Below are 13,056 nucleotides of genomic sequence, written 5' to 3'. Positions count from 1 at the left end.
TGCACTAAACCTAATTAAAACTCTTCAACAAATTGGTAACTCAGCCAGATCCAATAAACCTTGAGTACAGTGCTTGAAAACGATGATTTTAAGGTGCCACGAATTTTAATTTATCTAGAGGGGTCCTAGAATTAAGTTTAATTTAATTGAGACTACTAATCATACGAGAAATTTCCATTTTTCTTAAAACACAGGAAAACATAGAAAATAAAATTTGAAGCTATAGCTTGGCCCGCCATCACCCAGTTCCCCTTGCCCATGGTAACAGAACATGTATGGGTCCAAATTAAAGGCTCCAAATTTCGTCCAAAACGATAACACATAGGGCCAGAGTTGAAGTCCTGATTTTGAAGTCACAGTGGTGCTCGACTCTTTTCATGTAACATCATGGGACGAGAGACACAAGTTAGGTCAAGCCAGGACCCGAATAAACGTGTGGTGTGAGGCTGCGGATTTGCTGCTTTTTATTCGTCTTATAATTTTTGGCTTTAAGCCACGTATGTATCCTCCATAAGAAATAATACTGTTTATAAGATTATTATATATGATAAAATTCTCATTCCAATTTAAATAACTATATAATCACACATCTTTAGTTAAGTTAAAACATTGGTGATACATTTGTTTTATAATTACCTGACCTAAACAATGTTACTACAATTTATGAATAATGAGTTGGCTACTGTGCATTTGTATAATTCATATTTATCAGTGTAGTTATTGAGAAAGAAAACGAAAGAGAAAATGGCAACTGCTAGTGGTTACATTAATGCACGCAACTGTTGTTACAGAAATAGGGGACAAGGGCTGGCCGTTTACGTGTTTGACTTTCAAGCTGGCAACATCACAGGTCAATGTGGACAAGGAACCTCACCAGACGGTAATGGCAGTCAATAGCTTTTATTCTATTTTACAAGAAGTGGTAATTTTGTTCTTTAAGGTAACATAGGATGAGAGAAAGCATGGGAAGAAGAAAAATAGTACATTATCACCTTCTTTTGTTTGAGAAAAAAAGGAACTTGAAGTCACTAATTAAATTTTATGTGTGATGATAGTTGTGAGTTTTTTATTTTTTGTTTTTAATTATAATTTTTAAAACAAAATGAATGGAGTTAAACTGAATTTTAATTTAATTTTCAAAACATATTTACATTTTTTAAAAAAAATATTTATAAATTTGATTTTTAATAAAAAAAAAATTAAGTCTGAATATACACTCAATACTCAATAGAATAGTTATTAAGAGAGTTTAGTCCAATTAATTCAACACGAAGTTATTATAAATTTTATGTTATTGCGGATTAAAAAAAAACTCAATACAGTAGTTATGACAATTAACAAAACGGCTGAACTATGAAGAGGGCGATAGCACACACTATGAGTCGCATGACATGACTTGTTGGGTGATGGAAAACATATATGCACGAGTATTTGTTTTTTAGTTGAACTTGAGATCTACAAGAGACTAAAATAATTTTGAGTAGACGAGAATAAGTTAGTGGTATTTGATTAAATAGATGTTCATTGTGTTTAGTTGTGAGAAAAAAAAAAGTGAAAATAATGTTTTTATTTAGTTTAATTGCATTTTCATTCTATTGGTAACATAATAATTGTGTGATTTTAGTTTTCAAACTGTGAATTATTTTCTTTAAGTATCACAAATTTATAATCTGGGTCTGTTGGGTCTATTATTATTATTATTATTATTATTATTATTATTATTATTATTATTATTATTATTATATAAGGATGAATTAACTCATTTTGAGAGTAATTCTTTTAGATTTATTTTGGATTTTTATCATTTATTATTTTGAAATTTAATAGTCGTAATAAATAGTTAATTTTAAGTATTAGATTTCAAGAATATCAATGATTATGATGAATAATAATTCTTTTAAATTTACTTTTGTATGAACTTGATTCCTTAATAATTATTCCATTGAGTATATAAACAAGAGTAATAATTTGTTAATAAAAGAAACTAAAATCATATATTTATATATTTATATTTACGGGTGTAAACAAGTCCGGTGAAGCTTTTAACTTGAAGCTTGGGCTTGTGAAAAAAAAATTGATAATTCAAATTTGACTTATTTATTTATTTGAGTCGTTGAATAGAAAGTTTGGATTTAACTTGTTAAGAAATATTAAACTTGAATTTAACTTATTTATTTCATTTATAATTTAATTATTTTTTTCTTAAATAGTTTTTAACTTTATCAATATAATATTTAATAATTATTTTAATACTAGATAATTATCTACTGATAGCAAACTCAGTTTAACATGTGCTAAGTGAAATAAAAAAATAATATACTGGGTAATTAATTTAACATTTTTAAGAGGCAAAACTATTTTCATAGTTGAGCTTTCAAAGTTTGGGTTCAGCTGGCTCATTTAAATAATCAAATCTAATATTAAGTTTGAATTTATTTATTTAATTAAATAAATGAGTTTGAATAAATAGTAATTGTGAATCTAGACAGAATAGTTAGCAAATAGTTTGGTTTATTTATATCCCTACTTGTGTTATCTAGGGGACCAAAGGAACTAAAATTAGACAATTAGAATAGGAATGAAAAGTGTAATTAAACTTTTAATTACAATAAAGGGATACAGTGGATTTAATTTCCACAAAGTACAACCTTAAGGAAAAGTGAAAATGTTTAAATATGACTAAGTTTTGAATTAGTCTCATATATGATCCAACGGACTGAAGCTTGATAAATACCTCCGGATTTCAACAAAAAATTAAATGTCCTAGTTGTAGTGGTTAAAAAAAATAAACGGTTATAACTTTTAAAAATATAGAACTAAATTATTTAAATTAAGACATATTATTTATCTTTATTAATATATATATAGAGATGAATGATTATATATTCATCCTATAAAATCATTTTATATTACAATTCAATCATAATTTATTGTTAATATGATTTTTAAGATAATTATTATAAAAATCAATAAATTTATTTTATATAATAATATATAATTAGATGATAATGTATAATGTAAAATGATTTTACGTTATTGGTATATAAATTTTTTTCTCGTTAAAATTTTAAATGAAATTAAGATTTTGGTAAACAAAAGATAAATTATATGTATAATATTACAATGATTTTAAAATATAAATTATACATATAATTTTCAACACGTTAAAACTTTTTGTAACGTTGTCGGGTCTTATCATATTACAAAAGATGATCTTATAAACAAGTTGATCATGAGTGTGTAAAACATGAGTTATTGATAAACAACTATATATTTTCACTCCACTTTTAGGAAGTATCAGACACATTTCTGTACGAGTAAGAATAGCGCACTCAGACATATCAAGTGTAGTTTTTTAATGACCATAATTATTGTCACCATCCAATATCAGTCATCAGGGCCCATGTATTAATAATTAACGAATAAATAAAATAACTAAAGTATATTTTACCTTTGGTTATATAAATTAATTTAAGAGGATAAATATGGTTCTATAAAAAATCATTTTGCATCTTATTTTTTGTTTTTAATTGAATATATTATATATTTTTCTTTAATAATATATACAAACTAACTATATGTTTTACGTCTCTTATATTCTTAAAAATTGTCAAAAAGAATTCCGAGATAAAAAAAGACTTAATTTAAATTATTTAAAAAGAAAAGTAATTAAAGATTGCATCTTCTCAAATTAGGTCATGCTCAATTGTGTAAACTCGGACTTAAGTTTGAACACATGCACTTGCCTTTCAAGCTCAAATAGATAGTTGAGTTAGAGTAGACTTGAAGAACCAGTAATAGTATGTTTGTTTTTTCATTAAAATTAAGCCTATGGAACGAACGTTTACTAGAGTCTGAATTTTTTTGCTTCTCACAAAATTGAGCAATTCGGAACGTGTGCCCAAATTAGTAAAATAGAAAAAAAAAATGCTCTAGGGCACAAGCATTGGTTGGTAAGTTCGCCTTAAAATAATGTCAAATAATTATTAGTAGTAAGTTGGCTGTTAGACTCATTATTATTATTATTATTATTATGGTTAATTGGTGTAAAATTGTGTAAACTAGTTGTATTTCTTGTAATTATTATAATGATTAAGGTGATAATTAGTGTAAAATCAATTATATTTGTTACTTTTTTTTTCAATTTTACGTGTAAAAATAATAACTATGTTTTAAAATTATTATAATTAAAATTAAATATTTAAACAATTATATAAAAAAATGAATCCTCTTTAATATGTTTCTAGATTCGTCCCATACTCAAATTATATCCACCCTCATGATAAGTTATATGTTGTTCTTAATTTCTTATGTTGAGACATGAGACAACTTTAAATTAGTTATTATATCAAATTAAATTTAAAATTAAAATTAAGAAGCATATTTTTAAAGAATAAAAATTAAAAAGAAAAACAAATGCTCAAATATGAGATTAGGATAAGACATGTTTCAATGAGAATAATAACAACTCAAAAAGATGCTCAATATACAAGATTATAATAAGACGTACGTGTTTCAATTGAGTGATAATGACTCTTAAAAATACTTGTCTTTATGAAAAACTCCTTAGAAAGCTTTTGGAAAAAATAATTTCTAAAAATATTATCATTCAAGCTAATTATCATAAGTTATATCCGTAAAGAATTTGCCTAGAAAAAAATAGGAAGAAAAAACTTAAATGAACCAGACATAGACAATTTGAGGCTGATGTCTTATAATCTTTCTTGACTGAACCAAACACAAATACTTAAAATTAATTAAAATAATGATAGTTTAGTGTACTCCTTGAAGGGAAATTAATAAAGTTGAAACTTTAATGGGTGCAATTTCCTCGGCAAGTGTAAAGGAGAATATGAAGATGATGATGATGATGACGACCTTGGATTCCATTGGAAGCTAGTGTAGTTGCACAACACATTCTGCCTTGTTGGTCCTGCTTTAGTATAAACGAGCTTGGAGGAATCCTGTACGTTCGCCATGCCATGCCTTGACTTAGCCCTAACGGGAAACATCACACATTTTTTCAGATCAATATCACATATATTCTTTTCAAATAATTTTATCATTTTAATTGCAATAACAACAAAAATTGGTATAATTGATAAAATAAAAAATCATATTTCAAAACTACATGAGTTCGGTTTGTACTGATGATATAAGAATTTTATTAGTGAATAATCTATAACTATTTTTATAAGTATTATTTGAATTTTGAGACCTAATTATCTTAATAATGAGCCTTGGAGGTTTAAGTTATCCAAATTTTTCAGTTAAATAAAATATTTTAATTACAATTATATGTGCTTATAAATATCACAGATTTTATTTATATAACTGTATCATGTACAAGTAAAATGTTTGATATAAATTATTTTACATGGCATTGATCCAGCTTAATCAAATATTTCAGCTTTTAAGTTTTGATATGTACCTGTATTCCAATTTAACTCGAGAATAATTGATTCTAATAAAAGTTACCTATGATATGATACATATAAAAAGCTTAAATTATTTGTTTGATAGTGATTTTTTTAATTCTTATAATTTATATTTTAATTTTTATAGTTTTGAAAATAAATTTTTTAGTTTTTATAATTTATATTTTAATTTTCTTTTAGTTCATATAGTTTGAAAGTAATTTTTTTAATTTCTGTATTTTATATTTTAATTTTATTTTAGTTCTTATCATCAAAATATAAGTAATAGTATCAATTACAATTATTATAAAAATATTAGTAAGTAATTAAAAATTAATTTATCATAAAATAATTTATAATAAAAAATAATTTATAATTTATAATTAATTTGTAACTAATTATTTTTATATTTTTTTTAAGTAAGGACTAAAATTAAAAATAATTAAAATACAAATTATAGGTATTAAAAATATCACTTTTAAATTATAGGGATTAAAAAAAAATTAAAATAAAACTAAAATACACACTAAAAAATTATTTTTAAATTATGGGATCGAAAAATAATTAAAATATAAATTATAAAAATTAAAAAAATCATTTTCAAACTACTATAAAGATTAAAAAAATAAAAATAATGAAATTATAAAACAAATGGGTAATTTAAACGTATAAAAAAATATTTGATGTTAGTTTACAACTTACAAATATAGTTCTCAAATACTATTTCTCTTTAGGCTAGTATTAGGAGTAGATGAAGCGGAGCATTTAGTCAGAAGAAGATCATTGCTTTGTCAGTGGCCCGCGTATGTGTTCAGACTTCACACATCAGATGCCAATGATGTCATCACAAGAATTGACCATCATAATTGCAAACACCAAGAGCAAGACGCACAACGCCACTATATTTTTTTTTCTTCTACAGGGAATTCTTTTTCTTCTTTCTTTTTCATTTTTTATATTCACATTTTATTTTCCACACTAAATATTACTTCTTTTTTTCTTTTTACATAAAAAATAATGTTTAGTTCCCATTTAAAAAGCACTTACAGAAAATATTTTTAAGTTAGATTATAATGTTATTAGTTTTTTTTTTTTTATAAAAAAACTAAAATAAAAATATATTATATATAAGAATAAAATTTTCATTCTTTTATCCTGTATTATGAAAAAATTAAATGAAATATAAATTTTTTTTGTATGAAATAAAATAAATATATTTTCAGATAATCTCAACAAATGATATTAAAAACTGATTTGTAATTGATTTTTTATGAAACGGTCAAAAATGTAATTTTTTTTATATAAAAACTAAAATGAAAAGATGAATAAATATACGATCAATTTTTTTTAATGAATATTGTCCCCTTTCTCCCTCAAACTCAAACTTAAAAACAATGTTGAAATCAAACTAAATAGTGAGTTTGGTAAGTGTCCAGTTCATATATAATTAAATCAATCAAACCCTTTTAGTTTGATTAACAGTACTTGAAAGAACGACACCCGTGCTAATTGTGAAAGATTTAAGAAATCAAATATCATATGGGGTTTGACTTAATTTACTAAGCATAATCTCAGGCCAAAATAACACTGGTCTGTTTGGTATATATGCATAGGAAACTGTGATTTGGGTCATCAAGCATTTGATGGAGATAAAAACGATGAAATGGAAAAGAAAGCGAGGAATGTAATTTCATAGGATTCCATAATATTCTATAATATCTTCTTTTTTTACAGAATATTCCATAATATCTTAAAGCCATAAGCTTTAATTATTATATACATGATAACTTCATAATGTTTTTTTTTCAGTAATTTTTTCATATATTTTTTTTATTCCCATCACTTTTTAGTCATTGATGTTGTTTTTCATTCACTATTATCGTTTTTTTACCTTTTATAATTTTTATTATACAGATAATTATATTTTTTCATTTTTCAGATAAATATCCAAGTATTATTTATTTTTATTTTAATAATTTATTTTATAATTCATCATTTCTATTTTAAAAGCTATAAAAGATTTCATTTGTAATCAAATTATATTATTAGTCTTTTCATTTTATTGATATGATTATAATTAATTTGATAACTAAAAATATTTATGAATCTTCGTGAACGAGAGCAACATACAAATATTATATAAGAAAATAACAACTTAAATTTTGAGACACACTAAATACATTTTCTCTTTTCATTGCTATTATTTATTTATTTATTCTCCTCTCGTCTTTGTTCTTATTTTGATTGTTTGTGAAATGCAAGCAAACATTGGTGGTACACATGAGTATACGACTTCAGATATGTGATCACCATGTAACTTTGGAAATGCAAGCAAACATTGGTGGTACACATGAAATAACATTTGTAATCTTGAGTCTTTACGAGTTTACCATAAATATTAGATTATTTCAACTTAACTAATAATTTTAGATATGAGTTTTGAGTATGTAAGTGTGTAAAATATTAAAGAGAAAATTTTATCACCTATAATAATCCTATCTAACTAGAATAAAATTATCTCGGGTATAAAATACATGTAGTCTAAACTAAAAAATAATAGTCTTTAATTTTTTTATAAAAATATGTTTAATTATCTTTTGTATGAATATATTTTTTTATTTTATGTTCTTAGATCGTTTAAGAAAACACACTAATATTAATGTACTTGCCAATGGATAACTAGGTAAACTCCTCTTGAATATTGTTCCTGCTGCTCAAATCAGGATTCGATATTGAAAAATAAATAAAAGTAATAAATTAGAATCAACATTGTGCTTTACCTTGGAAATATTACCTTTATTTATTCGTGTTGAGTTTAATTTAAATATAAGTAAGGGTATTGTTAGTAGTAGTTGGTTAGAGTGTTAGTTTTATACTGATTTTTGTTTTCTGCTATAATAATTTTTTGATAAAAGCACTATATAAAGGTGCATATATGCAAGTGCTTATAAGAAAATATACACAAGTTTCATTGAAATATATTCTCTATTCATATCTGTGTGTGAGTGTGCAAAGGTTTATTCTCCAACAAATTGGTATCATAGAGCTTTAAGGTTCAGGGACCTGATTGAAGGTGTTGCAATGGCTTCCGCAACAAACACTAGTGGATTCATACATGCGTTACCAGTTCTTGATGGCAAGAGTTATGATCAATGGGTTGTAAGGATGGAAGCGATTCTTGGCTTCCATGAGATTCTTGGCATTGTGAAGAAAGGAATCTCAGAGAAGGAGAAAGATGATGCTGCAATTATGAAGAAGGACTTCAAGGCAAAGTGTCTTCTTCATCAGTGTGTTGATCTTGTTGTATATGAGAAGATTGCAAAGGCTAGTACAACCAAGAAGGCTTGGGAAATTCTACAGAAGGCATTTGGAAATGTAGGAAAGACCAAGAAGGTGAAGTTGCAATCTTTAAGGAGGCAATATGAATTCCTCTCAATGAGTGATCAAGAAACAGTGGTTGATTACTTCAACAGAATGCAACTGTTGGTAAATTCAATGAAGACTTGTGGAGAATCATTGTCAGATCAGATGATTATTGAAAAGATCTTGAGAACTTTGTCTTCTCGATTTGATCACATTGTGGTAGCAGTTGAAGAATCAAAGGATCTTGAAAGATTAAAGATTGAAGAAGTGCAAAATTCTCTTGAAGCCCATAAGCAGAGGTTGAATGAAAGGGCAAATTCAAGGGATTTGGATCAAGCGATGCAAGCCCAGTTTACCAAGAATGATGGAAACAATAAGAAATGGAAGAAAGGAAAAGGCAATGGCAAAGGGAATTGGTTCTCAAACAAAGAAAAGGACAAGATTGGAGATAAACATGAATCCTTTAATAAAGGAGGAAGAGGGAACTTTAGTAATCAAAAAGAAAAGAAAGGCCAAGATAAAAGAAAGATTCAATGTTATAACTGTGAGAAATGGGGGCATTATGCCTCTGAATGTTGGCATGGAAAAGGAAAATAAAACAAGAATTCTGAAGAAAAGGAAAACATAGCTCAAGATGAGGATTCAGAAGATGAACACCCTCTGATGTTAGTGACAACTAGTGATAGCAACCCACATTATGAGGCTTGGTATCTAGATACTGGTTGTTCTAACCACATGACAGGTCACAAGGAGTGGCTTGGTGATTTTGATGAAAACAAAAGATCCAAGATCAGATTGGCGGATAGCAAAACTCTAAGTGCAGAAGGAATGGGGAACATTCTTATTCAGAGAAAGGATGGGAAAACAACACTCATTGAAAATGTATTGTATGTTCCTGGGATGAGATGCAATCTGATGAGTGTAGGCCAACTGGTGGAAAAGGGATTCTCTGTGTCAATGAAGGATGGAATGCTGGAATTGTTTAATCCTAATCGGAAGCTAGTCTTGAGATCTCAACCCTCAAGAAATAGAACCTTTCAAGCCAACATTAAGGCAGCAGAAGTACAATGTTTAATGGCTACAAAGATCAACCAATTGAGCTGGCTTTGGCATCTCAGGTTTGGTCACTTAAATTTCAAAAGTTTGAATATGTTAGTAACTAAAAATATGGTTATAGGTCTGCCATAATTAAATGTACCAGAAAAGGTGTGTGATGTATGTCTCATTGGCAAGCAACCAATAAATTCCTTTAATTCACATTTTCCAATGAGAGCTTCCATTGTACTTGGTGTTGTGCATTCTGATGTGTGTGGTCCTTTTAAGGTACTATCACTGGGTGGGAACAAGTACTTCACATCATTTGTAGATGAGCACGACAGAATGATGTGGTTATACTTGATCAAGACAAAATATGAGGTGTTCTCAGTTTTCCAAAAATTCAAGGTGATGGCAGAGAAGCAAAGTGGACAAGCTTTGAAGGTTCTGAGGACAGATGGAGGTGGTGAATACACTCCAAGGCATTCAACACCTATTGTGAGCAACATGGAATAATTCATGAGGTAACGACACCTTATACACCACAACATAATGGCTTGGTAGAACGAAGAAATAGAACTATCCTTGACATGGCAAAAAGCATGTTGAAGCAGAAGAAGCTACCTTATTCATTCTGGGGAGAAACTGTGAGCATAACAACTTATCTGTTAAATAGATGTCCTACTAATAGATTGAAAGAGAAAGTCCCAAAAGAGGTTTGGTCTGGAAGAAAGCCATTGGTTAGTTATCTTAGGATCTTTGGATCCTTATGCTACAAACACATTCCCGATGCCAAAAGGAGGAAATTGGAAGACAAAAGTGAACCAATGATACTGATAGGTTATCATGTTACTGGTGCCTATAGACTCTATAATCCACACAAGCAGAAGGTTGAGATCAGTAGAGATGTATACTTCAATGAGGAAGAGGCATGGGACTAGAGCATACAAAGGTGTGAAATCAGACCAATGATATCAACAATTGAAGAAGATTAGAATAAGGTTAGCACTGTAAACGCAGAGGTAGAATTACCACAAAATCAAAGGCCACAAAGAGAGAGAAGGATGCCAACTAGATACTCTGATTTTGAAATAGGAAATGATATTGAGGTAATAGAAGAAGGAGAATTGGTTCACTTTGCATTACTAGCAGATGCAGAACCAATTAGTCATGAAGAAGCATTACAAGAACATGTTTGGAAGAACGCAATGCTAGAAGAGTTGAATGCTATTAAAAAGAATAACACTTGGGAGCTAGTTGACTTACCAAAAAAGAAGAGAGCAATTTGTGTGAAGTGGGTGTTTAAGTTGAAATTGAATCCCAATGGCACTGTTGCAAAGCATAAGGTAAGAGGCTTCCTTCAAAAACCTGGCATAGACTATTCTGAGGTTTATGCACCAGTGGCAAGAATTGAGACTGTTAGACTAGTAGTAGCAATGGCTAGCAACCACAATTGGGCACTGTTTCACATGGATGTAAAATCTGCTTTTCTGAATGGTCCATTAGAGGAATCTATTTTTATGACTCAACCACCAAGCTTTGTGAAAAAAGGAATGGAAGACAAAGTGTACAGGCTTAACAAGGCATTGTCTGGCCTAAAGCAAGCTCCCAGGGCGTGGAATAGAAGGATTGACACATTTTTTATTCAGAGTGTATTCAAGAAATGTTCAGTTGAATATGGTGTTTATGTGAAGAAGGAGACAAGTGTGATTCTGATTTGCTTGTATGTAGATGATCTACTGGTAACATGCAGTGATTTAAAGGGTATTAAGTTCTATAAGGCACAAATAATGCAGGAATTTGAGATGATAGACCTTGGTACTCTAGCTTATTTCCTTGGGTTAGAATTTGTAACTACCTCAAAGGGAATTCTGCTTCACCAGCAGAAGTATGCTACTGATGTATTGAAAAGATTTCATATGGCAGATTACAATCTTGCAAATACTCCAGCAAAGGTTAATACAAAATTGGAAATAACAGAAGAAGAAGAAGCAATGGATCCAACCATGTATAAGCAACTAGTTGGCTCCTTGAGGTACTTGTGTAACAGTAGACCTGACCTCTTTTTTGTTGTTGGTTTAATCAATAGGTTCATAAATAATCCAAAGAAGTCTCATCCGACGGCTGCCAAAAGAATTTTGAGGTATGTGAAGGGAAAATTGGAATATGGTGTTTTGTTTCCTAGAAAGATAGACCAGAGAACAATGAGTTTACTGGGGTATTATGATTCAGATTGGTGTAAAGATAAAATAGATAGGAGAAACACTATAGGGTACTTGTTCAAGTTTCTAGGTGCTCCAATTTCCTGGTGCTCTAAGAAGCAACCTGTGGTGGCCTTGTCTTCCTGTGAAGCTGAATATATAGCAGAGGCTCATATGCTACTTGCCAAGCTATTTGGCTAGATTCATTGCTAGATGAATTGAAGTTTGAAGCAAAGAAACCTATTAAATTGCTAATTGATAACAAGTCAACTATCAATTTAACTAAAAATCCAGTCTCACATGGGAGAAGTAAGCACATTGAAACCAAATTCCATTTCCTAAGGGAGCAGGTGAATAATGGAAAGCTTGAAATGACATATTGTTCAACAGATACTCAGCTAGCTGATATACTAACTAAGGCAATTAGGCCTGACAGATTTGTAAAACTCATAATAGAGTTGGTAGTTATATCTTGTGATGATTTGGATTAAGGAGGAGTGTTGAGTTTAATCCAAATATAAGTAAGGGTATTGTTAGTAGTAGTTGGTTAGAGTGTTAGTTTTATACTGGTTTCTGTTTTCTGTTGTAACAATTTTTTGATAAAAGCACTATATAAATGTGCATATGCGTAAGTGCTTATAAGAAAATATACACAAGTTTCATTGAAATATATTCCCTATTTATATCTGTGTGTGAGTGTGCAAAGGTTTATTCTCCAACAATTTGTACCATGATGGTCACTGGATTCATTGGCCCTATTATGGATTACCATTTTTGGTAAACCTTCTAATAATCATAGTTAATGGCTTGGTTTTGTTTCTCGCATTCTTGCTTAAGACTTTCTTAATGATTCTGTCTTAATTTCTTTATGATAACTACTTCGGTCATAACATCTATGTCTGAAGCACTCGGCCTGGACAAAGGGTTATGAAATCTTCAGTCAGGATAAGGACTTGGGAATCCAGTGTTGGTTTCGCATGTGCTTGTTAGGGTATTTGGCCATATGAACATCCTTCTGCTATAAATAATATTTGCTATGA

At 28.9% G+C, this 13,056-nt stretch overlaps 1 protein-coding gene across 1 annotated transcript; it reads left to right on the top strand.

The window, feature by feature from the left end:
* Positions 1–8,498: 8,498 nt before the first annotated feature.
* On the top strand, positions 8,499–9,377 carry LOC102670455 (uncharacterized). Its single transcript, XM_006587953.1, has one exon. It carries the CDS (start codon positions 8,499–8,501, stop codon positions 9,375–9,377), a length of 879 nt encoding a protein of 292 aa, XP_006588016.1.
* The last annotated feature ends 3,679 nt before the right edge of the window (positions 9,378–13,056 follow it).

Source organism: Glycine max, chromosome 9 (assembly GCF_000004515.6).
Source record: "Glycine max cultivar Williams 82 chromosome 9, Glycine_max_v4.0, whole genome shotgun sequence".
In the NCBI taxonomy this organism is placed as follows: domain Eukaryota; kingdom Viridiplantae; phylum Streptophyta; class Magnoliopsida; order Fabales; family Fabaceae; genus Glycine; species Glycine max.
Note: the sequence above shows the minus strand (reverse complement) of the source record. Positions and strands in the feature narration are given on the sequence as shown.

What these genes read in the sequence shown, in the direction of transcription:
- LOC102670455 (XM_006587953.1), top strand. Translation starts at nt 8,499, where the DNA reads ATGGCTTCCGCAACAAACACTAGTGGATTCATACATGCGTTACCAGTT.